Source organism: Dendropsophus ebraccatus, chromosome 5 (assembly GCF_027789765.1).
Source record: "Dendropsophus ebraccatus isolate aDenEbr1 chromosome 5, aDenEbr1.pat, whole genome shotgun sequence".
Taxonomy (NCBI): domain Eukaryota; kingdom Metazoa; phylum Chordata; class Amphibia; order Anura; family Hylidae; genus Dendropsophus; species Dendropsophus ebraccatus.
This window is the reverse complement of record NC_091458.1, coordinates 89,023,084-89,049,664: the sequence shown is the minus strand read 5'-3', so window position 1 is coordinate 89,049,664 and position 26,581 is coordinate 89,023,084. Positions and strand designations below refer to the sequence as shown.

The 26,581-nt window shown below is 43.9% G+C and overlaps 1 protein-coding gene across 1 annotated transcript in view; it reads left to right on the top strand.

Moving 5' to 3' along the window:
- The first annotated feature begins 330 nt into the window (after positions 1-330).
- The window catches only part of UGGT2 (UDP-glucose glycoprotein glucosyltransferase 2), a 218,606-nt gene continuing 192,355 nt past the window's right edge, over positions 331-26,581 (top strand). The window contains exons 1-6 of the mRNA XM_069970680.1: positions 331-670; positions 2,065-2,147; positions 6,990-7,114; positions 15,710-15,822; positions 16,506-16,680; positions 17,957-18,053. Coding sequence (XP_069826781.1) covers positions 540-670; positions 2,065-2,147; positions 6,990-7,114; positions 15,710-15,822; positions 16,506-16,680; positions 17,957-18,053 — 724 coding nt within the window. The 5' untranslated portion in view covers positions 331-539. The remainder of the gene's footprint in view (positions 671-2,064; positions 2,148-6,989; positions 7,115-15,709; positions 15,823-16,505; positions 16,681-17,956; positions 18,054-26,581) is intronic.

The following is a 26,581-nucleotide window of genomic DNA, read 5'->3' as shown; positions in this document are numbered from 1 at the left end:
ATAATGGCTATGGCCCTATATACGTGGCCTAGCCCTGAGCTAAGTCCCCACCCCTCTATCCCCACACATAGTGAGCCTGGCACCAAGCTTGCTCCGGTATACGGAACAAGCTGTTTCTTCTGGCCGCCGTGTAGCCACCACACAGCACACGTCCCCCGGGAGGTACGTGTCACCGGCTCCCAGAACGCTCAGCACCGCCAAGTAGCGGGTTCTGGAGGATGACAGCTGCCGCACTCCCATTGGCTACGGGAAAGAGGATAGCGGCTCCTCTCAGCCAATGAGAAAGCGCGGCGTGACGTCACGCAGCGAGGGTCTTTCACAGCTGCCTGGGGATCCCGGAAGCGGCTGGAGTGCTGCCTGTGCGTCCTGTGTCCGGGGAGAGCACTGGGGAGACACCGGGAGGACGGACGGCGCTGGTGCAGGAGCCTGTCATTGTAGACCGGTCCCGCGGGTCCGTGTACAGGGCTATCTCATACAGGGCTACTCTCTGGCTGACACTGGTACTTGTCTCACTGCTCCCAGCCTAGTGAGTGGCTGCAATGACCGCCCTGCACACAGCCTGCCTTCTCTTCTGTGCCCTCTCCGTGCTCATTGCCCAGGCTGCAGCCAAAGGAGTGACTGCAGGTTTAGCTGCCAAGTGGCCAGAGAGCCCCCTGTTACTGGAGGCCAGGTGTGGTACCCACAAGCTGATCCCAGCACTGCCCATTCTAGCTATAGTACTGTAGCCTAGAGCCTCACATGGCTACTGTCAGGAGGGGGTACTGTATATGGGGGCTAGACCTTTATAGGGTATAGGGGGGACAGATGTGGCTGCCTTATTAAGTCTATAGGAGGTTTAGATGTAGCAGAGTTGAGGCTGAACGTAATACATCAAGGTTCAAGGCTGTACTTAATACATCACGGTATAGGATGTAAAGATGTAGCAGAGTCAAGGCTGTACTTAATACATCACGGTATAGGATGTAAAGATGTAGCAGAGTCAAGGCTGTACTTAATACATCAAGGTATAGGATGTACAGATGAAGCAGAGTCAAGGCTGTACTTAATACATCAAGGTATAGGATGTACAGATGTAGCAGAATCAAGGCTGTACTTAATACATCACGGTATAGGATGTACAGATGTAGCAGAGTCAAGGCTGTACTTAATACATTAAGGTATAGGATGTACAGATGTAGCAGAGTCAAGGCTGTACTTAATACATCAAGGTATAGGATGTACAGATGTAGCAGAGTCAAGGCTGTACTTAATACATCAAGGTATAGGATGTACAGATGTAGCAGAGTCAAGGCTGTACTTAATACATCAAGGTATAGGATGTACAGATGAAGCAGAGTCAAGGCTGTACTTAATACATCAAGGTATAGGATGTACAGATGTAGAAGAGTCAAGGCTGTACTTAATACATCAAGGTATAGGATGTACAGATGTAGCAGAGTCAAGGCTGTACTTAATACATCAAGGTATAGGATGTACGGAGGAGAGGCTGTCATTTGGAACAACCTGTTGTGATATTAGAATGTATTATATTTGTGTTTTACCTAGGACTGCAGCCTAATGTATTATTATTTTGAAGTAATGCAGTCACTTATATGTTAAGTTACATATTCAGATCTGCTACATCTGTACATCTCTGTACTTACAAACTGTATTCTCTGTTACAGGCAGCTACAGTATGCCTTTACATTGATATTTTTTCCTATTTGATAAGCTAAACCATACCCACTCATGAGCAATGTGGCACACAAGTCTTTGAATAGGATGAGCAAGGGGACAAGCTTGGAGGCAGGACAAGTGATGTTTAGTGTACTTAGCTGGGTAACTGTAGGTGTATCTTTTATAATAAATGATATGGTTTTACATAGTTATTGTCTACAAAAACTAACTTTATCCAGATGAAAGCCATGATGAAGGCATGAACAGTGCAGACTTTCATTTTTAGGAGCCCCTAGTTGACGCTCTGACATGTTTATGCATGTGATGTATTTACAAGAGAAAATATTATTTATTATTTTGCTTTGTTTAAAAAATATCGCATTTATACCTTTTCATTTTTTTTTTCAGTGAATTCATTGCTGAAGATGGAAATGAGAAGTTTTGGCAGTTTGTGGGGACAGTGCAGGAGATAACCATATATAAGAACAAGGGTAAGTCAGGCATTATGGGTAATATTTCTTACCACTTTCACAGCACTGTTTTATAAGGAATGTACACATTCAGAGGGCTTGATGGACATTGTCAATGCATATACAGCTCACCCCAGACCTAGTTGTCTATTAGCCAGGTGTTATTCATAATACCTAATGTGATTTTACATATCATTAGATTTATGCTGCCCGACTCACAGGCAGCATCAAATCCCTTCCCCCATCACTGATGAATAAGGTGTACTCTGAAACACTGTGGTTTAATATGCCTACAACAACCAGTCACAGCTCTGAGCTATGGTTGCTATGGTCAAACAACACTAGTTTCTGTTTCACACAGATGGCACTTTGAAATGTCTCTCCAGCTTCCCCCTCACCCGACAAAACTTGATTGACAGGTCTCTCCCTATATACAAAGCCAGGAGAGATCTAACAATCAAGCCAAGTCAAATGAGAGAGCTGGGGAGACAACTCGTAGGAAGATTCCTTCATGTCACGAATCAGTTTAAAGTGTCTGCGCTGTCACGGAGAAGGCTGTCATGTGATTGATGAACATATTGAGCCGTGACACTGTTTAGTCCCTTTTTTTCAACCAGCACAAGACTAAAAAGCTGCATTCAGGAGACTGGACCTGGATACAAGTATAGCTTTGTTATAAAGCATGGGAAAAAAAACTATATAAATTGCAAACTTGCTTTATATCACATCTATTGCTAAATTTAGATTTTGAAAGTTATAATGACAGGTACACTTTAATACTAAAATTGTCTCCTAAATGTATCAGCTTTACAGAGTAAAACATAGTTGTGGTGATGAAGACATCTGTCTAAATTTGGTGCTGCCTATTGTTCATGCAGCATACACCTTCTAACGTCTGGGCCCCCACTGTACCATTGGATCACCATAGTGTTTTATAGTGATCCTGGGTTTTTCTCGGAACTATCTTTGTGGCCCCTGGTATTACTAGAGCCATCATAGATAGGTAATTTTGTGTTTTGGAATATAGATATTACAAAGAAACAGAATCTTCTAGAAAGGGCCATAGGAGTTGTGTGAACAGAGCCTAAGTTCATTAGAACTGTATGTGAAAATGTGCCTGTGTTATACTCATGTAAAACATGCCCCAGGCAGCATTTGTATGGTCACTGTTAAAAACAAGTATCCTGTAGAACTAAGAGAGGTAGGGCCCACTGTCCCAAGCTGCAGAGCACACTAGTCTTACCAATGATGTACATGCAAGCTGTAATAATGAGCTGCTCACCCATTATAGGCCTTGCAGTCAGCAGTGGCAGCTAGTAAATATGATTCTGAGGGGCTTTATATCATTGGTAGGAGCAGTACACTGTGCAGCTCAGGAACAAAGATGATACTGATAAAACAAATGCAGGGAACAAAATAAGTGATACAGCAATGCAGCCAAAGCCAGACAGGCCGCTGCTGGTGCTGTGAGAAGACATTGCCCACAAAGGCGTCTGGGGTTTACAAGCTGGGCTTCTGCACCATGAGTCTTTAGCTATGTGTCTGTGCTCCAGCTTGTACGCCTTTCAGATCCCAGCCAACTTTTATAGGAAATGAAGAGAAGGGGCCATGCTGCAGTGGTGGCAATGACTAGATAAGGAACAGGGGGTGCCACATCACTATTCAGAAAACATCACAGTATGGAAAATGAAGCGTATATGAGGTAAATTCATTATTTTGGCATTTGCTATATATTGAGATTATTTTAAAGAGATACTACTTTAAAATAAATTGTATTAAAAAGTGTCTGTGTCAACACAGCCTGGCAAATATCAAGTAACTTGTTGCTATTTTGTCACCAATCACTAATGTGTGTACAATAATAGGGGGTGGCTGTGTATTCATGGAGGGTGGGCCCAAGGAGTACAATGCTGGTAAGATGCCACTTATAACAGGAGACGTGTTTTATTTAGAGGGGAACTGTCGTCTCTAGATTATATACAAGCTCTGCATGTCAATCAATTAAGGCAGGGAGGGTGGGAAATTGAGGAGGCATGCATCCTGAGGCTCAACACAGCCTCATTGACCCTTCAGTCCTGGGCATGAATAATCTACAGCTGACAGTTCCCCCTTTAAAGGGAATGCCTTTTTGTTAACCTCCTGAATCATGCCAAAACCTTCTCCAAACTTTATCTTGTAATGCCTTGGGGAGGTGCTCTGCATTGACATCACTTCAGAACTTATCACTGTAGATTGCCAAATGAATGTTCAAGATAAGTGGAATCGGTGTGTGGATTGGTGCACTAAAGGTTGACAGGTCCCACCCCCAGTGCGCCAAACTGCCTAATTTGCATATTGAATAAAGTAAAGATTTCTTGATAACAGGATCCTAGGATCTAGGTGAGAAAATTACTTCCATCATCAGTGCCCTGTGCCCTACAGTTCCCCCTAAAGAGCTGATAGAGAAAATTGGACTTGGATAGTTCAGTGGATTTGTGGTTGGCTGAAGGATAGATATCAGTGGGTGGTTGTTAATGGTGTATATTCCAAGCAGAGACTGGTGACAAGTGGTGTGCCACAAGGGTCTGCTCTGGGTTCTGTGCAGTTCAATATTTCCAAATGTAAAATAATCCTCTATTTGAGTAGCATATCGACAGTTCTGAGATAGCAAATACTTCAGAAAAGAAGGATTTAGGGGTAGTGATATCTGACAGCCTTAAAATGAGCAGGCAAAAATTAAAAAAGAATGGTACTCTCAAAATAGCGCTGTCCCAAGAGTCCAAAAATAGCCAGGAAATTAAATCAATGTTGAAGTTTATTGTAAGAGCACAAAGTTTCCGTGTTTCAGGAGTTTTAACATTCTCCCTTCATCAGTGCTGCACTGTTCTGATGAAGGGAGAATGTAAAAACTCCTGAAACGCGTAAACTTTGTGCTCTTACAATAAACTTCAACATTGATTTAATTTCCTGGCTATTTTTGGACTCTTGAGACAGAGCTATTTTGTGAGTACCATTCTTTTTTAATTTTTGCCTCTTCTGTTACACGGGCCCCATTGTTGGGAGAATCCCATTCCTGGTACCTGTGGCTTGCAGTCCCCTATCCTGTCCATCACCAGACTCACACGGATTTTGAGCTACCCCATCGGGGTGATATGCATACAGCCCACAGGGCTTAAAGGTGAGTGTAGTCATTACACTCTTTTTTTTTTTTGGTCCCATCACAGTGAGGCACAAGGCGCCAGTGCCCTTGTTTTTTCTTTTCTTTATCCAGCCTTAAAATGAGTCACCAGTGCATCCAGGCGGTGGGGAAAGCAAATCGTATGCTGGGGTGTATAGCTAGAAGTATAACCAGTAGGAAGAAGGGGATATTGTGATCCCACTGTATAGAGCTCTAGTGAGACCACATCTGGAATACTGTGTCCAGTTCTGGAGACCTCACCTAAAAAAGGACATTGATAAAATAGAACGGGTCCAAAGACGGGCTACAAAAATAGTGGACGGACCTAAGGATTTGAATCTGTATAGTCTGGAGGAAAGGGGGGACATGATGGCATTATTATAATATATTCAAGAACTAAATAGGGATCAAGAGGGAAGCGTTTAAAAACAACTCAAGAACAAGAGGACAGTCAGAGATTAGCTAAGGGAAAGCAATAGAAGCAATATGAGAAATATTACTTTACTGCTAGAAAACGGCAGATGTGATAGGTAAATCTACAATAACACAATGTAATCCTGCCTGGTGTATACATATATCTATCCTAAGATAATAAACAGGGAAATACTAAAAGGGCACACTAGATGGACTAGGTTTTTTTTTTTTTTCTGCCAACAATCTCCTATGTTTCTATGTTACAGGAACCTAAGCTGTTTGTTTCCCTTAAGGGTGCCTTCACACCTACCGTATCGCAGCAGAAAATCCGCTGAGGATCCGCAGCAGATTTAACTAAATGAATGAACACAGCATCAAATCCGCACTTACAAATCCGCTGCGGATTTGACAGTGCGTATTTAATGCTGTGTTCATTTTCTGCTGCGATACGGTAGGTGTGAAGGCACCCTTATGCCCCTATTCCACGAGTCGTTTGAAGGAGCAAACGAGCGCTATTAGCGCTCGTTTGCTCCTCGTTCCCCGCTCGCTGCCGCCGCTATTCAACGCGGCGTCAGCGAGCGGGTGAGTGCGGGAGGGGCGGCGGGGAGCTGCTGGGGGGGCTGCCCGGGGGATCGCTGATCGTCCGGGCAGCCCATAGGATACAGCAGCGCCTGCTGCCGATGCTCCTATTCAACGGAGCGACGGCAGCAGATCGCTGCTATATCAGTCGCTTGTTTTTCAACATGTTGAAAAACAAGCGACTGCAACGATCAGCCGACATGAACGATGTCGGCTGATCGTTGCACTCTATTCCACGGGACGAATATCGTTCGTAGCGGTCGATATCGGCCGAATACGAACGATATTGCTCCTCTAAACGACCCGTGGAATAGGGCCTTTAGGCTGGGTTCACACTACGTATATTTCAGTCAGTATTGTGGTCCTCATATTGCAACCAAAACCAGGAGTGGATTAAAAACCCAGAAAGGCTATGTTCACACAATGTTGAAATTGAGTGGATGGCCGTCATTTAATGGCAAATATTTGCTGTTATTTTAGAACAACGGCTGTTATATTGAAATGATGGCAGTTATTTACTGTTATATGGCGGCCATCCACTCAATGCCAACATTGTGTGAACAGATCCTTTCTGTGTTTTTAATCCACTCCTGGTTTTGGTTGCAATATGAGGACCACAATACTGACTGAAATATATGTAGTGTGAACCCAGCCTCAGGTAGTGCAGTACTGAAGTATCTTACCTCTCATTCACTCTTTCATTTTTCTTTCAGACTCTGAATATTACAGCTTGATATTAAAAAAGGCTGGTCAGTTTCTTTCCGATGTTCAAATCAGTTTGCTAAAATTTGCATTTTCTATAAGAGCATATTCGCCTACCGTGCAGATGTTCCAACAGGTACTGTATGAACTATTTTTTAATTGCACTTCATGTGGGAATTACTATGATTAATATTATTTCTTACTGGTGACGTGACTTTTTGAATGTTAGATTAAATTTCAAATGTCTTATTCTAGCCACAAGTGCATATGTTTAATGTTGTTTAATTTCAGTTTGGTATCCTAGGGTGTAAAGTCTATGTACACGCTATTTACATACTTCACGTAAATGTACCTTAATCCCAACATTCTGAGTCACTTGTCATGTCTCTTGTAGTGGAAATCTTTCTTGTATATGAACAACAAGCCTTATATTTAGCATAGAAAAAAAATTCATTCATTTTTTATTAATACAACATAGTAAAAAATAAAGTCCTTGTTTGCAAGACCAACTTAGATTATTAATTAAAGGGAACCAATCAGGACGATTGTGCTGATGTGATTCCCAGAATCATAGTATACGGCTACTGTGCAGGGTGAGACAAGGAGAGGGCCGTCAACTAGTCATTTGGGCAGGGAGCTACGCGTAACTAGTCGCCACTCTCTTCCCATCGGTGTACAGTGCTGGGATGATTGACAGGCAAAGAGGCCACCGTCACCCCCCTTTTTGCATTCTGACTTCTCTACACAGGTGTAACGTGTAAATTTAGCAGTTTTCATACCTTATTCTATATCATACATCATGGTGCTTGTTCCAGTAAAAAGTAATCTTTTATAATCTGTGGAATGTGTTACCTGTGAGGGGCTTCACGCCTGCAGCACCACTTAGCCCCGCCCACCATAGGTCCCGCTCCTCTCCATTGTTGTAGATGCATAGGCCCTGCCTCCTCAGTGGCCATTGGTATGGGCTGGCCTAGAGGTGGTGGGGCCTGGACCCTTAGGCCAGCCCGTTCCAATGGCCGTCGAGAAGGCAGGGCCTGTAGTGGTGATGTGGGTGGATATAAATGACGCTGCAGCCGTGAAGCCCCGCCCAAGTAGCACATTTAAATACATTGATTAATTCTAATGCTTTTTTTTTTTGTATATCGCCAACTGATTCCGCAGCACTTTACATGGTTTGCCAATTTTGGTCCCTCTCCCCAATAGGGCTCACAATCTAAATTCACCAATTTGTGCTGTATGTTTTGGGTGTGGGAGGAAACCGGAGTAACGGGAGGAAAACCACGCAAACAAGGAGAGAACATACAAACTCTTTGCAGATGTTGCCCTTGGTGGGATTTGAACCCTTACAGGCTACAGTGTTAACCACTGAGCCATTGAGATAAAGTGATGTGTATGAGCTAGCTATATGTCCATGGAGGAGAGAGTGTCAGACTAGAAAGAATGCATCACTTCCTGTAGGGCATACAGCAGCTGATAAATACTGGAAGATGTGAGCTTTGGAAATAGAAGTTACAAATCTTTGTGACACCATTTGATTTAAAAACATTTTTTTTTCTCTTCTGGAGTACACTTTACCTAAATCCCTGCTTCCATGTCCACACGCCTCTCAATAAGTCCAGTGAATCTGAAGCTGTCATGCAGTTGGTATAGATTTTCATCATGCTTTCTGTCTACTTGTATTGCTGTTCAATGTATTGCCGGGTGTTTTACAAACTTGCTCTGCATCGTAAATAGGAATGCGTGTTTCTCCACTCCTTACCTTTTATTGAACCTTTGTGATTGAATGTTGTAAGCGTTTATTAAACATCCGGATGCACATACTCAGCACAGAATTAATCAGTTATGAAACATAAACTTTACTGCTCTGGATGGGGAAGAACTGTTCTGATTAATACGTTAAGCCAGCTACTAGGCAAAGGACCGTGGTCTACTTAACTCTGGGCAAAATACTGTATGTTGCATGACATTTATAGATTTATAGCCTTTCTTATGATACATTTCATAAAACGTTATGTTATTCTGCTTTGATATGTCTTCTTAAAGTTCCCCCCATCACTGCTTCTAAATCTTTCTTGTTTGTAAAGTTCCTTATTAACCATGACTAAAGACCCCGAAAAAGGCAGATATTGACCTGTGTAAGGGTGGTATTACACGAAGCGATTATCGTTCGAATAATCGTTCAATCGGTCGTATTTGAACGATTATCTTTAAGTGTAATAGTAGACAACGATTAAACGACGAACGATTGGTCGCTGGTCGTTTAATAGGTTTTGAATCTATTTTTATCGTTTGTCTTTTACACATCGTTCGCACATCGTTCGTTTGAATAAGATGTCGTTAGCCGTTCCCTGTTCATTCGCAAATTGAAAGGGGAGTGTTCTTGAATTTTGTTGCTCCAATATAACCGATAATCTTTCCGTGTAGTAAAACGAACGATTATTAGGCAACCGCTATTGCGATCGTTGGAGATCGTTTATCGTTAATCGTTAGTTGAAAAAAATCGCTTCGTGTAATACCACCCTAAGGGTCCATTTACATATTGACAGATTTAAAGCCAAAGCCAGAAACAGACTATAAACAGAGACTAGGTCATAAACGAAAGTCTGAGATTTTTGCTCTTTTCAAATCCATTCCTGGCTTTGGCTTCAAATCTTTGGCAGATAATCTGTCAGATAATCTTTCTGTGTAAATGGACCATAATCAGCTCCCTTCAATTCCGGGATCTGTCAACACAATCCAAAAATCTCTCAGTCCATGAAGGTCCGCCAAAGTAGCCAAATCTGGTCAAACTTATCTGACCGATCATGCGCCTCAGCCACTATTTCTTCCATTCGACCAATTTCTCTCAACTCCGTCGACCAATCGGCCTGAGATGGTATTACTTGGGTTTTCCAATGTCTAGGTATTACCATACGTGCTGCAGTCAACATGTGCCTAAGGATCCCTTTCTTAATCTGGCTAAGGGAACCCGGAATTAGCGATACAAGAGTAACCTGTGGAGTATTTACAACTTTCTTACCCGAATAAACCTCATACACCTTTAATATTTTCCCCCAGAACTCCTGTATATTAGGGCATCCTCAACAGATATGGAGCATGGACCCCGTAGCAGTTTTGCAGCGCCAACATAAATCAGATGCCAAGGAATACATTTGATGGAGGTGCGCGGGACAATAGTACCAACGCGCTAAGATCTATGATCTAGTTTTTCGGTTTAAAAATAAACAGTCTCTGGCCACCTATGGGGCACAACATGGGGTTGAAGATGATTAATCACTAGTATGCCATGCACACAATTATCAAGCCATCTAATAGGCTCTGAAAGCGATGATCTAGCACAGGGTTGTCAAACTCAAATGCACAGTGGGCCAAAATGATAAAATTAGACAAATCACTGGGCACCAATAATATTTAATAAAGATTGCATGCAGCGTTCCTGGCACTGCCTATCCTAAAGTAATTTTATTAATTATATCCCTCAAGCAGTAGGTAATCCCATAATTGTCGACATGGAGAGAAGGGAGTGGCTGCACATCCCACCTACGGCTGACACTAATGCCGCTAGGACTATTTTAAAAACAAACACCAGGATGTCGGTATATAATTTGACCAAACCATATTGCCCTGTGTACCACGTGCAGGTCCCCTGGTTCACATGGGTCCCTACGCTAACTCCACCCTGTGTCGGTCAGTGACCGCCAACCCTGCAAAGCGTGCATATGCAGGGAAGGGAGGCCATGGAATGGACCTGCAACCTCAATGTCTGCTGCAGACAGAATGGGAAAGACATAAGGTACTGACATGTGAGCACAGGCATATCCTGCCAATTTGGGTCATGTGGGTCTTATGAAGGGGAGTGCCAGCTGCTCAGAAAAGGGAGAACTATAAAATACGACATGGAGAGAAGGGAGCGGCTGCACATCCCACCTATGGCTGACACTAATGCCGCTAGGCCTATTTTAAAAACCAACGCTCCTCCGCTCAGTCTTCCTCCCCGGGTCCCGTGGCGCAGCATCTACTAATAGTGTCTTATATAGTAGCCAGCCCTCCCTAATAGTGTCTTATATAGTAGCCAGCCCTTCCAATAGTGTCTTATATAGTAGCCAGCCCTCCCAATAGTGTCTTATATCGTAGTCAGCCCTCCCAATAGTGTTTTATATAGTAGTCAGCCCTCCCCCATAGTCTCTTTTATATAGTAGCCAGCCCTCCCCAACAGTCTCTTATGTGAAAGCCAGTCCTCAAGAATAGTCTCTAAAATAGATTCCAGCCCCTACTCTAGTTGTTCATGACTGCCCCCTTAGCTTGGACTCACCCTTCCTGCGGCTCCAGAGGCTGCCGGAGGCGCCCGTCGGAGGATGCGCGCAATGACTTCACCAAATTGCCAGCGTTGGGGCACTACTGAGATACTTCTAGGCCATGGGCTAAAAACTGCCTGCGGCCTACGAGATTATAATATGGGTGGTCCAAGCAGCTCTACCGACCACCCATATTAAAATCTGCTGCAACGTCACGTGGGCCAAATTTACACAGCAATGAAAAAGCATGGCAGGCCAAAAATAATGGCACCACAAGCCAGATTTGGCCTGCGGGCCAGAGCTTGACAGGACTGATCAAGCAGATATGCGCTTGCTTACCCCATGTGTTGGGTCGTCCATTACGTCTTTACTTTTTTTTGAAAACACTGATCAATGGTTTTATTGCATGTTATATTAGTGTTCTTACTGTTCAGTCGCTTTAGTCTGCCGTAAATCTAATATCTATGGACCTCTCTTGAATGACCTCCAATACATGGTGTCGGTGGTTATAGGGGATGGGTGTAATAAAAATTATGTTAATATCATTCTACATAATAATATTGCAACATATTATTAAAACTCTGTCTAAATGGGAAGGTATTGACCCAAAACTTTTAAATCACCTTCCTTAATATTGTATAGATGCCTTTGATGCCACTAAAACAGCTATGACCCATTGAGGCGTGGACTTTACAAGACCTCTAAAAGGTGCTCTATGATCTATTGAAGCTTTTGGCTTCAGATCCTTTTGATTGTGTGACCCCATGCATTTACAAATAGCTGCGCAGTGTTTCCAGGGCACTGTATGGGATCTGCAAATATAGGAAGGTGAATTAAAGTGACTCTGTACCCACAATCTGTCCCCCCCAAACCACTTGTACCTTCAGATAGCTGCTTTTAATCCAAGATCTGTCCTGGGGCCCGTTCGGCAGGTGATGCAGTTATTCTCCTAAAAACAACTTTTAATGGCCGGGGTTTACATTTGTATATGCATTAGGCTGACACCACCTCTCCGTCCTTCCTCCCCACCCTCCTCATCATTAGGAATGATCCAGGAACATTTACTGCTGTTTGAGCTTTGCACAGGTGTATTAACGATCCAGCCCATGTTCATTATGCACACAGGTGGGGAATTAAAAAAAAAAAAAAAGTCTAAAAAGACTCAATTGTATTTTTAGGATTTGGTTTGACTTAAAGGACAAGTGCAATGAAAAACTTTTTCCCAGTAATTGAAGCACATTACAAAGTTATATAACTGTGTAATATGCTTCAATCATCTATCTGCCTCCCTTCCCTGCCTTTTCCCCCCTCCACCCCCCACCAGGAAGTGTCCTGACTCACACAGACCTGATTACTGCCGTCACCGTCACCAGGCAGCTCCTTCTTGTGAGGATGAGTCATCAGCAGGAGGGCTGCTCTAGGTCCTGTTACACCAGCCCCCCCCCCTCCCCTCCTTGTCGGGTGACTCTGCTTGCTCAGCTTATCTTCTCTAGTGACATGACTCCTTCACTGAGTCCACGGCAGCAGGAGAGAGGGTATGAGGGGAGGGGGGAGCTGCCTATGTGCCAGAGTCAGTCGGAGGGAAGATAAGCAAGTGAGATGTGACAAGTGATGGCTTGCAGTTGTTCAGCCAATGGGAGCTGAGCAAGCCTGTCACCTGACAAGGCAGGGGAGGGGGGAGGCTAGTGTAACAGGAGAAGGAGCTGAGAGAAGAGCTTGGTGACGGTGATGACAGTCATTAGGTCTGTGTGAGTCAGGACACTTCCTGGTGGGGGGTGGAGGGGGGAAAAGACAGGGAAGGGAGGCAGATAGGTGATTGAAGCATATTACAGAGTTATATAACTTTGTAATGTGCTTCAATTACTGGGAAAAAGTTTTTCATGGCACTTGTCCTTTAAGTATACCTGTCATTAGGTAGACCTTCCTGATCAGCGTGCAGTTCTGCTGCCGCAAGATCGGGTAACCATTTTTAAAGCTGTATGACTTGGAGTCATAAAATTTTAACCTAATCTGTTATTCTCTGTGTGCCATTTCAATAGATTTTTGCAAGTGTATCAGACATAATAATCAGAATGTTTCTTTGGGTACAAACCCACTTGACGTATTTGCTGCGTGAATCAGTCTTAAAAATAAGCAGGCAAAACGCAGGTTGGCTTTGTACAATTTGTTCTGCGTTAAAATACGCAATTGCGTATTTTTGAAGTGTGAAGCTTGTTGTTAGCAAAGCATCAGTTGTTAACAACCTGTGCGAAAAACGCATGTAGCTTCACGCTTCAAAAATACGCAATTGTGTATTTTAACGCAGAACAATTGTATAAAGCCAACCTGCGTTTTGCCTGCTTATTTTTAAGACTGATTCACGCAGCAAATACGTCAAGTGGGTTTGTACCCTTAGAATTGCTTTATAATTGACAAGCATCAATTTTTTTTAAACTAATGGATCGTGTATGAATAGTGTACTTCTGCAAAGTTCTGGCTGAAATCTGCTGTAATACACTGTACTGTTATGGCCTATGGCTCTGGATTCTTGCGGCGGGATTTTCATTCCGCTGGGAGAATGTAGCCACTGTCTACTTAACCCTTTAGCTGCTGGGCTTTAAACATGCTAATACTTTACTTGCATGCGCTCCCGCCTGCTTCTCCGGCAAGCGACTCTGTACCCACAATCTGACACCCCCCCCCCCCCCAAACCACTTGTACCTTTGGATAGCTGCTTTTAATCCAAGATCTGTCCTGGGGTCCGTTTGGCAGGTGATGCAGTTATTGTCCTAAAAACAACTTTTAAACTTGCAGCTCGTGCCAAACAGGAGTATCTGTGCCCTAACTTTGCACCACCCCTCCGTCCCTCCTCCCCACCCTCTTCATCATTAGGAATGCCACTGGAACATTTTCTACATGCTGAACTCTGCACAGGTGGCTAACGATCCAGCCCATGTTCAGTATTCACACAGCTGACGAATAGGAGACAATCTGCCTGGAGCATTCCTAATGATGAGGAAGGCGGGGGGAGGGACAGAGAGGTTGTGCCAGCCTAATGCATACACAATCTAGGCCATGCCCATTGGACAGGGGGCTGCCAGTTTAAAAGTGTTTTTTCAGGACAGTAACTGCATCACCTGCCGAATGGACCCCAGGACAGATCTTAGATTAAAAGCAGCTATCTGAAGGTACAAGTGGTTTGGGGGGGTCAGATTGTGGGTACAGAGTCGCTTTAAAGGGGTGCTCCAGCGTGGTGGCACTTTTTTGGGGGGACCAGGGAGGAGGTGGCTGAAATAAAAGATGTCCACTCACCTCCCCGATTCCAGCGGCGGGTCGCTCCGGTCCCCGGCTGCTTCCGGGTGTCTGACGCCGCCCGAGACGCTACGTCTCAGGGCCGCGCAGCCACTCAGTGAAGGAGGCGGGATCCGAGGGGACTTCACACGGATCCCGCTTCCTTCACTGAGTGGCTGAGCGGCCCTGAGACGTAGCGTCTCGAGCGGCGTCAGACACCCGGGCACCGGAGCGCCGTGATGCGGGACCCGCCTCTGGAACCGGGGAGGTGAGTGGACTTTTTTTTTTTTTCAGCCACCTCCTCCCCGGTCCCCCCAAAAAAGTGCCCCCAGGCTGGATAACCCCTTTAAAGGGCATTAGAAAAAAAATAGCTGCTTACCAGCAAAACCAGCCCCACACTTGTCCCCAACTTATGTGTTATATTTCAGCTTGGCTGTATTTTATTAAAGTGACTCTGTACCCACAATCTGACCCGATCCAAAATCTGTCCTGAGGTCCGTTCGGCAGGTGATGCAGTTTTTTCCTAAAAAAAAACAACTTTTAAACTTGCAGACCTGTGTCAAATTGGTGTGGTTAGGAGTACCTATGCCTTAGGCTGCATTCACACTTTCCTTAAAGTGCATTCCACGTCCATGTTCCGTGCGGAAAGTGTGAATGCAGCCTAAGGCATAGGTACTCCAAGCCACACCATTTTGACATAGGGCTGCAAGCTTAAAAGTTGTTTTTTAAGACAATAACTGCATCACCTGCGGAACGGACCCCAGGACAGATCTTGGATTAAATGCAGCTGTCTCAAGGTACAAGCGGTTTGGGTGTGTGTGTGTGTGGGGGGGGGTTAGATTGTGGGTATAGAGTTACTTTAAGGGAATCTGAGGGACAATACTGCACACAAGCAGCTATGTTTTTGTTGATAACCCCTTTTACTCTGTGTAAAGGCTCATGTCCTTTTGTCACTTTAAGCTGTTCTAAAGTCTGTAAGGCTTTAGTGGTTTTTGTTTTATTCCTTTTGGGTTTCGCAATGCTGCTTTTAGGTCACAGGAGGATAGAAAGGGAGGCTTATTTCAGAAGTTTCACACCAAAACTAGTCAGTAAGGAATTCTAATCAAGAAATACCTGATTATTTACAATTAAGGCATCTTGTTTAAGTCTAATTATTAACATTTTAGATTGCGGCTGATGAGCCTCCTCCAGAAGGTTGCAGCGCATTTGCTTCTATCCACGGGAGACACACCTGCAAACCAAGTCAGATAAAAAATCTTCTGAAGGAAGCACTGGATAGGTAACATTATTAATTACCTCTCTGCAGTACCATGTAATGTTACTGTGTAGTCAACACTAAAATAGAAAGGGTAGCTTCACATGTACCGGAATCACAGCGCATTTAACGTTTGAGTTTGCTATGTGTGAAGCTACCCTAAAGCAAATCTGTCACCCCCCCTCAAGGCATAGAATGTTTGTTGTAATGTTGTTGTATAAAAGCAACACTACCATACCTAAGAAAAGTGCATCCATGCTGTGTATTCAGTAAAAAAAAAAAAATTATGCTCAGAGGCAGGCCTAGAGTGCCCATGGATAACGTCAGTGAACTCATTACATATCTTAAACTGGAGCCACAACCCACCATATTGGTGCAAGTGCAGTGACGGTGGAATGTTACTCCAGTGTGAGATATGTAAAGGGATGACTGACGTCAACTGAGCCATGGGTGTTGCTGTGAGGGGAAAGGACAGAGGTAAGGCAAATGGAGGCACAGGAACACTCTGCCCACCTCTATGGCCCTGCTGTCTCTAGATATAAAAGTGTTTTTACCGAATCTAAAGCATTGTTCTTAGGTATGGCAGCGCTACTTTTATCCAAAGCAACCAACAACTTACTATACCTTGGGGGAAGGAGGGGTGACATATTCACTTTTAGATTCAAGTCACAATAATATATATTTTTGTTGCTTTTTTTTTTTTATAGGCCAAGACCATACTTGTATAAAGGGGATCATATTTTCCCTACACTTTCAAAGACTGCAGCAGTTGTTGTTTTGTATGCAGAAATTGGTACAAAAGCTTTTGCCGCCTTTCATAAAATTTTGAGTGAAAAAGCCGAAAACAAGGAGATTATTTATGTTCTACGACATTACATACAGGTGTGTTTAAATAGCATACATTTGTACTTTGGACAGTTTGAACTTTACAATTGCTAAGCAAAAATAGTTTTCTACACAGAACACCTAATAACAGTATCAACAGTATGAAAAGAGTCCATAATAAAGTGATCACCTGTTCAGGTGTGGCATTTAGGTTTACCTATCATTTCTAAATCAGGCGTTGGGGGGGGGTAATTTTTCTGTGTATTGGATTGTATGCAATTTCAGTCCGATCTCCTACTGTAATGAAGAGTCAAAGAGGAGTTGTGGCTCAGCATTTGTGCTACACTCTGGCAAGCCTCACCACTGATTTTTCTTCCCTCCTCATGAATAATCTCTGCTGTCCAACCTCCTGCTCTCTCACACTGTCAGCCTGTGCAGATCAGTCGTCTGTGGACGGTTAATGTTTGAAAGAAAGACTCAGATATCGTTTAATCTCCTAGCCCAAATGTGTTGGGACCGTTGTCTAGGGGTAAATCCTTTGTGTTGAGACCAGCAACAGTTTTTTTTTTTCCTGGTTTCTATTTCCCTAATTGAAATAAATATAGTTATATATTTTCTTATTTATTTATTTTCTCATTATTGTATAAATAATTTTAAAACTAATTTGTGCCTGATTGGGAATTCTTTGAACTTATATATAACTATATTTAATTCCCATCAGAGGAATCGAAGCGAGGAAAAAAGATGAAATATTGGTCTCTACACAGATGATTTACCCCTAGGTCATGGCTCTAACACATTTGGGCTAGAAGATTCAACTATATGACTGATCTCCAATCAGAGACACAAGCTGACAGTGTGAGAGAGCAAGAGACTGGGCAGCAGAAATTATTCATGAAGAAGGGGGGGGAAGGCAGTGGTGAGGTGTGCCAGTGTGTGGCACAAATGCTGAGCCTCCTCCACATTACAGTAGGAGGACCCAAGATTGTGCATAATCTACTCAACAGACAAATTACCAAAAGGTACCATGTATACGAGGGGACAGCCAGCTACAGCACACAGCCAGCACCTCATGTAGGGCCAGGTGTTGTCAGATTCCCTTTAATCACATAATACCAGAGATATATGTGCTTTACATTTATTTATAATAACTTTTTTTGTCTGTATTAGTTTACTATAAAATATATTGTCATACCCTTTTAGGGAGTCAACAGAAGGGTCATAGACAGACCATAAATGTGTATAATTCATTTCCCCAGTCCAAATTATTATTGTTTATTCACCAACGGTTGGCAACCCTCATCCTTCTGTAATTTTTTTCCTTAAATTTTAGAAGCCGAGTAATAGAAAAATTAATTTGTCTGGCTATGGGGTTGAACTTGCTATAAAAGACACTGAATACAAGGCAGTGGATGATACTCAAGTTGAAGGTAAATTATACTGACAAATGTTATTATTAAATTGTATATCTTGATTGTTGAATAGAAATTTGTAGCTTTCATTTTTTTTTTAGTTTGTAGTAGAGGTTTGTTCATTTGTTTCATTTGCAGAGTTTATCATGGCTATTTATTATGTTAGAAATGTTCTACTGATTTGTCCATTGATTTATTGATTGTAGCGGTCCCGGTGTCATGCTTCATTTCTTGTGTGGTGGTGTAGCAGGGAAATTAAACACTTGCTTGCACAGATTACAGTTGATCATCAGGGTTCTTTTTTTTTTTTAATTTAACAATTCTTTTATTTTCTTCATAATAACATTACATACTCAGGTGAAGCCGGACACAACTGGGCCCCGCCTCACATCAACATACAAAAATACAACTCAGAATAAGTCCCCCCCCCACCCCCCCCACCCCCCAACCCCCCCCACCACCCCCACAAGAGGAAGAGATAGATAAAGGCCAGAACGAGGGAAGAAAGGAAAAAAAAAAAAAACCCTCTGCATGGCTAAATTAGGCACCCCCACCATCAGTCCAGGGACCCCAAAGCTTGTTATACCTTTTTATAGCCTTCCGGGAACACCTCCTTGCCCAGTACAACTCATATTGCCTCACCCTACCCACCAATAACCTCCATTCTTCTAAAGAAGGGGGGTTATCCCCAAACCACCTCCTTGAAATTACAACTTTTACCAGGGAACTTAATTTATTCAGCAGCGATCCCGTCGCCCCATCATTGCTGTGTCCGCCCAACAGAAATTTAGGGACCTCTGCTCCCACAAGAGGGCCAACCACGCCCTCTATATAATCCTTTGTTTCGGACCAAAAATCCTGCATCTTAGGACAATCCCATAAAAGGTGCCAGAGATCCGCTTCCTCCACAGAGCATTTGGGACAGCAAGAATTGCCTCTGTGCCCTCTCCTAAATAAATCCTTAGGGGATAGATATAGACCATAAAGGATTTTAAACTGTATTAACCTATGTGAGGGGTTAACAGACACATACTGTATTCCCTCCACTATATTCCCCCAAACGTCATCCGTTAGAATCCCAATTCTTAATTCCCACTTCTCCCTGGCCCTACTCAGGTGACCCCTACCTCTAGTTTTCAACAATCGCCTATATATCTCAGTGAGACATTTTTTCCCGGTCATGGGGGACCTCAGATACTCAAAAAATTCATGTCTCTGAATTTCCCATATCCCTTTATTTGAAGTATTCCTAAATGCGTGACCTAACTGTGTATATCTAAACCAGTGTATATTAGACCGTGTAAATTTGAGTTTAAACTCCTCAAAGGATATTAAAGTCCCTTGTACTATTATTTGTGATATATATTTGATCTCTCTCAGCTCCCTTCCAAGAGGGTCCTGAAGCGAATCAAATTCCTTTAAGTGACTATTCCCCCATAGAGGGGAAAACTGAAAACTCCCAGTGACCCTACATAGTTTTTTAAGTGCCTTCCATATCCTAACATATAATTCCACATGTGAAATAATTCTAACTCCTCCAAACCCCCCCTCTAAACCTCCAAAAAAATCCTCATAAACATATCTAGAGTTCCCCAATATAAACTGAGTAATTGGCGAGACTTCCCATTTCCTGAATATCTGGGCCCCCATAGCAAGGAAATACAATCGGAGGTCGGGCAAAGCCATTCCCCCATCCCTACCTCTCTGAGTCCAGTTGTGATATCTTATCCTAGGTCTTATTTTCCCCCAGATAAAAGAGTTTAGCATAATTTCAATCTTATTGAACCAGGCATCCGGGATCCATACTGGCGCAGAAAATAAGATAAATAAAAATTGAGGCAAAATAACCATCTTGATTATTCCCATACGGTCGGCCATTGATAATGGAAGCCGTCCCCAAAATTCAATTTTCTTTTTGGTCTTCAAATATAGCGGTTGCATGTTAAGCGCTATATACCTATCTACTCTAGCAGAGAGCTTTATACCAAGGTAGTCGATCGAGTCATCCATGTCCACCACCTTCACAACTGGGCTGGACATATGGAACTCCTCCCCAATTGGCAGCAAGGAGGACTTTGTCCAGTTAACCTTTAGTCCAGAGACCTTACCATATTCTGACACAATATCTATTACTTTCCGAACCGCGTCCTCCCCTCCCTCCAAGAAAAGAAGAATATCGTCCGCATATAACAGGAGTTTCTCATTCCCTCCCTGCAGACCAAATCCTCTCACTTCGTTGGACATTTTCATTTTTATAGCCAAGGGCTCTATAAAGAAAATAAACAACAGGGGGGACAGAGGACACCCCTGTCTTGTCCCCCTCCCCAAATTAAACCAGTTTGTAGCCCTGCCGCTATCAACAACCTTAGCTATGGGAAAGGCATACAAAAGTCTAACCCATGCAATAAACTGATTGCCAAGGCCGAATGCCTCCAATACTTTCCACAGGAACCCCCATTCCACCCTGTCAAAAGCCTTCATGGCATCCAAAGACAGGATGGAATGGGGGGCCCCCGGCCCCAGCTGCACATTAGCAAAAGCCCTCGAGATGTTTTCAAAAATAACCCTTCCTGGAACAAAGCCTGTCTGCTCAGCCCCGATCAGCTCCGGGGTAACCTTGCCCAGTCTAACTGCCAATACCTTGGCGATTATTTTACAGTCGCAATTGATAAGTGAGATAGGTCTGTAGGATTCTATATAAAGCGGATCCTTTTGTTTTTTCACTATTAGGATTATGCTTGCTTCCCTCATAGAGGGAGGGAGGACGCCCCTCGAGCAGGATTCATTGAAGGTCTCAAGCAACCATGGCAACAGGATATCAGAAAATTCCCTATACACAGCGAACGGTAACCCGTCCGTACCTGGGACCGATTGGCCCTTACAATTCCCCAACGCATTGCTAAGATCACCCAGTGTAACTGGGGAATTCAAAACCTGCCTTTTATTATCCTCCAATCTTGTTATCTCCAATTGGCCCAGCCAGTCCCCCATCTCTAAATCGTTTCCTTCCATTTCTGAGCTGTAAAGCTCCGAGTAGAAGTCATGGATAACTCGATCGATCCCCTCCCTGGAATTAGTCAGTTTATCATTTTTATCATATAAAGCTGTAATGGAACTCCTTGGTTCGTGGCTCTCGATTATTTTTGCCAGAAATTTACCCGGTCTGCCTGCCTCAGTAAAGTATCTGCGTCCCTTAAAGAAGATTGCGTGTTGGGCCTTAGAGACCAAGAAGGATGAGTACTGTGCCTGCTCTCTCAGCGCTTCCCCATTGTCCCTAGAGGGCATCTCCACAAATTTCTCTTCTGCCTTACAGACCTTTTCTTTAAGCTCCTCTTCCTGAGCCCTAAATTCCCTCTTTTTGCGACAAACTTCTCGATAGAGGATCCCCCTCAAATACGCCTTCATTGTGTCCCACACTATCAAGAGGTCAGTTGAGCCTTTGTTGCTGTCCCAAAAAGCCCTTAACTCTTCCCTAATCTTCTCTTTATCCTTAATAATGGTCAGCCAGTATGGGTTAAATCTGAACACCTGATGACCTCTACCCTCGTACCAAGGGCCTCTAATTCTTACCACCAATGGGGAGTGATCCGACACCGTTCTTGCTTCATATGAGACATTATGAACCCATTTTAGAAAGTGGTCATTGCAGAAGACCAAATCTATTCGCGAGGCAGTCATATGAGTTGCACTGAAACATGAGAAAACCCGCCGCTCCCCATATAGAGAGCGCCAGATGTCCTTCCACCCCGTCTCCCGAATAAATCTAGCCAAGGGCGTAATGTGTGGGGATGCGGATTGCGAACCCCCCCTTCTATCCAAGTTGTTATCTACCACCGAATTTAGGTCACCACACAACATGAACGGAGGGTCACCCCTCTCAACTAAAAACCTAAACAAATCATATAATACCTGTGGTGAGAATGGGGGAGGGATATAAACAGCTGCCAATACCATCTCGGTACCAAAGATATTACAATGTAAGAAGATATATCTTCCTCTATCATCTATCTTTTTGGCCAACAAAGAAAATGTTATTCTGTTATGAATGAAAATGGTGACTCCTGATGAATATGAGGAAAATACAGAGTGGTATGTCCGGTTGGCCCAACGCCGCGACAGTCTACCTACGGTCTCTGCCGAGCAGTGGGTTTCCGCCAAGCAGATCACTGCTGGCAGGTGCCTGTTTATGAGATCAAACATGGCGCATCTTTTATTCCGATCCCCCGTTCCCCTCACATTCCAAAATAAAACCTTAAGTTCTTCTCCCATTTATACAGAGGGAAAAAAAAAAAAAAAAAAAAAAAAAACCCCGCTCTCTCCCCCCCTCCCCCCTCCACTCCACCCCCCCCATCCCTCCCATCCCCCCACGCCATGGCCACCCCAACAAGTGGACAGCCTCTATTCCAACCGTCTGTACCCCCCCTCATCCCCCCCCCACCCCTCCAGCAAAAATCTACCCTTATAAGCTAGATCCCTAATCCCCACAAGGCACACAAAAAAAAAAAAGAAAAAAAACACAAAAAGGATGAATATAACAACAGCAAACCACCCTTTCATGTGGAATTAGTCACATCCCCTCTCTATCCATCCAGGCCGAGGCATCCTGAGGATTAGCAAAAAAATATGTCGCATCTTTATAGATAACTCTAAGCCTGGACGGAAAGATAAGAGAGAATGAGATCTCCGCCTGCTGCAATCTCTTCTTAACTTCCCTAAAACTCATCCTCTTAAGTTGTGTAGCCCTGGAGAAATCAGGAAAAAAGGAGATCTTGCCCCCATTATACATCACAGGAGATTTCTGTCTCGCTAGTTTAAGAATTATGTCTCTGTCCCCTGAGCAGATGGTTTTAATAAGCAAAGTTCGTGGGGGGCTGCCCGGAGACAGTGGTTTCATCGGAACTCTGTGAGCACGTTCTAATCCAAACATACTAGAGAATGCCTCCTGTCCAAAAATCTCCAGCAGCCAATTTTGACAGAATTTTATTGTGTCACCCCCCTCAGTGTTCTCTGGCAGACCAAGAATCCTAACATTCGACCTCCTGGAGCGGTCCTCCAGGTCCGTAATTTTCGCCTGTGCTGCAGATAGCTGTCGTGCGTGATCCTTAGTTACTCGCTTCAATTCTCCAACCTCTTTCTCTATTGTGGGGATGACTCTATCGTACGTGTCTATTTTGTCCCTTATCTTGTCCAGATCACCTCTCACAAAACTTATATCTGCTGACAGAGCTCCAACCGTCTGAGCCAAGTCCGAGACCAACTTATTGCAGGATTTGATCTCTTGCATAATACTATCCAGGGTGACTGTATATTCCAAATTTGTAGGCCCCAGTACAGGCTCCTCCCCCTCCTCCTGTAATGCAGCAAATCTGGAGCCCCCCACAGAGAGACGGCTCCCATGCTGATTGGCCCCTGCTGAGGGGGATTTAAGATATTTCTCCAAGTTTGCCGCTTTCTCTTTTGGGGAGGCAACTGCTGGAGTCTTTTTGACAGCTTTGCACGGCATTTGAACAACGTCTCCCCTGCTGGGAAGAAAAAAGAATAAGGGGTTGGGGCCCCACTAGGAGTCCGAGAGCATTAGCATTAGGCCAATACAATAAAGTGTGCCATCCCTTACAGGGTACTCACTACACCTCTGGAATCAGTCAAAGTAAAGCTCTCTGCGTACTCCTGAACACAGCCTCCTTGTCCTCCTGCATCAGAAGATATCAAAACACATTAATTTCCGGCCTCCAGTGCCAGTAGCGGTCACCCAAAGTTCTGCCACCACTCCCTTGAGCATATCAGTGGTCAGCACAAGGAGCCCCCCTAGTAAGTCCATGCCTAGCCCAGTAATATGGCACGAGGCGCCATAGGCGGCGCTGCAGGATCAATCCAGGAGGCCACGGCCGCCCGGCCGGGCGGGCGGGAAGAGGGGGGGGCAAGGGGGAGGGAGAGGGAGCCAGGGAGCAGCGGCGAGCAGGACAGCCAGCCCACCGCCACCCCGAGGACAACCCCGACCCCCACACCCCCACCCCCGAACCCCCGGGCGCACACCCGACCCCCGCACCCACATCTCCTCAGTAATACACAAGGGGGGTGGCAAGCTCTCCAACCACAGTCCAGTCCAAGCACGGCAAGGGGATTTTACCCCGTTACCTCCAGAACGTTGTCGTTGCGTCCAGCCGAGACCCGCCAGCGCACCACAGCATGGAGGACAAAGAAGGAAGAGGAGGAGCTCCTTATCACCTGACCGAAGGTCCTAGACGGAACGTCCCGTTAGCCGCCAACAGCCGCCAAGCTCCTCGCAGCCCGACCAGCGGAAAGCCACCAGCCAAGTCCTCGCCGCAGGTACATAGTTGCCAGACGAGCTCTCCGAGTCCCAGCTTTCAGCCCACAGCCATCGGACCAGGCCCCTGGGTTCGGGCATTTTACTTCAGCGTCCCGGGTAGCCGGGACCCGCGGCATACAGAGGGATCCATTGAGGGGGTGGGAGGAGGAGTAGGGAGGAGAGCAGATGCGTCCTACGTCATGACGCTCCGGCCCCCCCGATCATCAGGGTTCTTAGCAATGGGACAATCTGTGATCTCCTTATGTTTAGAGAACCTCACTAACATAAAGGTATTGTTTGGATTTAAAAAGTTAGGTCTTTAAGTGAAAGTTAGGTTTATACTCTGCAGTCCTAATGGGGGAAGTCAAGCCTTGTCATTGCATCGCAGGATGCTGTTAATCAGGTTTTGTAAAGTACTGTACTTCATATGGCAAAGACCAATCAAATCTAATAAACTGTAATTTTACTCATTCAATTTATCAACATTCCTAGTGCTGATACTGACTGGCGTTTGTCGGTCAGGTCACTGTGTTTAGTCTTGCTCTTGATTCAAGTATATGTGTTAATGATGATATTTGATGTAATCTAATCTTCGTTTAACTTCCATTTGTGGTCTGTGTGATACAATGTGTCCTAAATTAATCTCTCCTTTTGTGAACATTTACGAATATGTTGCAAAAAAGAAATTGCAAAAAAAATTCTAATGAGATATTTAAAATTCATATTCGTTATTATTCCGAAAATTTCAGCATACAATTTGTATGTGATAGCAAGCCTGCAAGTAAAGCAGTCTGTTAGTGGAGATTGCTGTCCCTAGATTATTCTGCTGTATAATCAGTGTGTGAAAAGTACTGATAATAAGATTATACTAGAAAATTCTACTGATTATGCACTTTTCCAACAGTTAAATGGCCACTGTCATTCCAAACAATTTCCCTCTATTTAATGGCTTGTGTGAATTCTAACTTATTTATCAATCACTTAATTAACAAAAATGAAAACGAGATGTGCCTTAAAGGTAAAATCAAGGCTTTTTATAAATTATTGTTGGTAGAAGACCACCTATGTGATCTAGTCTACCCTTTGCCTCTATCTCTTACCACCCATAAAGTTCTGGGCAGCTTACCCTTTGTTAACACTTATGATCTTACTATGTGCACAGTGCTGCCTCCTGAATGTAATTCCCCTCCCTTTAGTCATCATCATCATCATTCTCTGCAGTTAACTTACTATGTTTCTCATTCCTATTGTTTTGTCTTCTTTCTGAAAGCATATGGCCTTGCAAACACAGTTTAACAATAACCCCCTTCTCATACCCATACCATTTGTAATAATGTACTGTAAATCTTCTCCCAGCCCAGTGACAACCTATACAGTTTAAACAGTACTCTTTTTCCAGCACTATCTATATTCTATATCATGATGTAGCAGAAAGGTAGTGGGCTTACAGATACATGCTCTCCTTTGATTGATCAGAGAAGTAAGGGAGAGGAAGTCCAGGTGTGAGTACTTCTATGAATTGAGTACGGTATCTTTCTACCCCAAAAAACTTATGATTGCATTTAAGTATTTGTTTCACTACAAGAACTAAATGGAAAGTTTAAGTTGTGCTTGTGGTACAATTGTTTTTTACTTTTCAGTGTGCATATAATACATAAACAGACAAAAAAAACAGAAGGTTCAGCAGCAACCCACAGGTGCAAGGGCTTACCGTATATACTCCTCCCAGTGTACACACGGCAAACACCTGCTCTGTAGATATTAAAAAATTAGGATCTTAGCTAACTATTTGATCTAACAGAGTGTGCCATGTCGCCAACGTTAAGGCGTCCTCGAGACATGGTCCCTACTCTAGCATTTTCACACTAGCAATGGCCTCTCGTGGGCTAAATAAGCCTACAACTGGGCAGATAGGAGCCAAATGATCTCTTTTATAGCAGCCTTGGGACATGGGTGGAGTGCAGGCCAACAGGAGGTAGCCACACACCCCACATTCAACAGAAAAAAAGGAAAAATTGGCCGCACATTAATGACTCTATTCACACTGCAGGTTCCACGCTGCTCGTGGCTTAAATAAAGACAAAAAACAGAAGGTGCAGCAGCAACCCACAGGTGCAAGGGCTTACCATATATACTCCTCCCAGCGTACACACAGTAAACACCTGCTCTGTAGATATTAAAAAATGAGGATTTTAGCAAACAATTTGATCAAACAGAGTGTACCATGTCGCCAACGTTA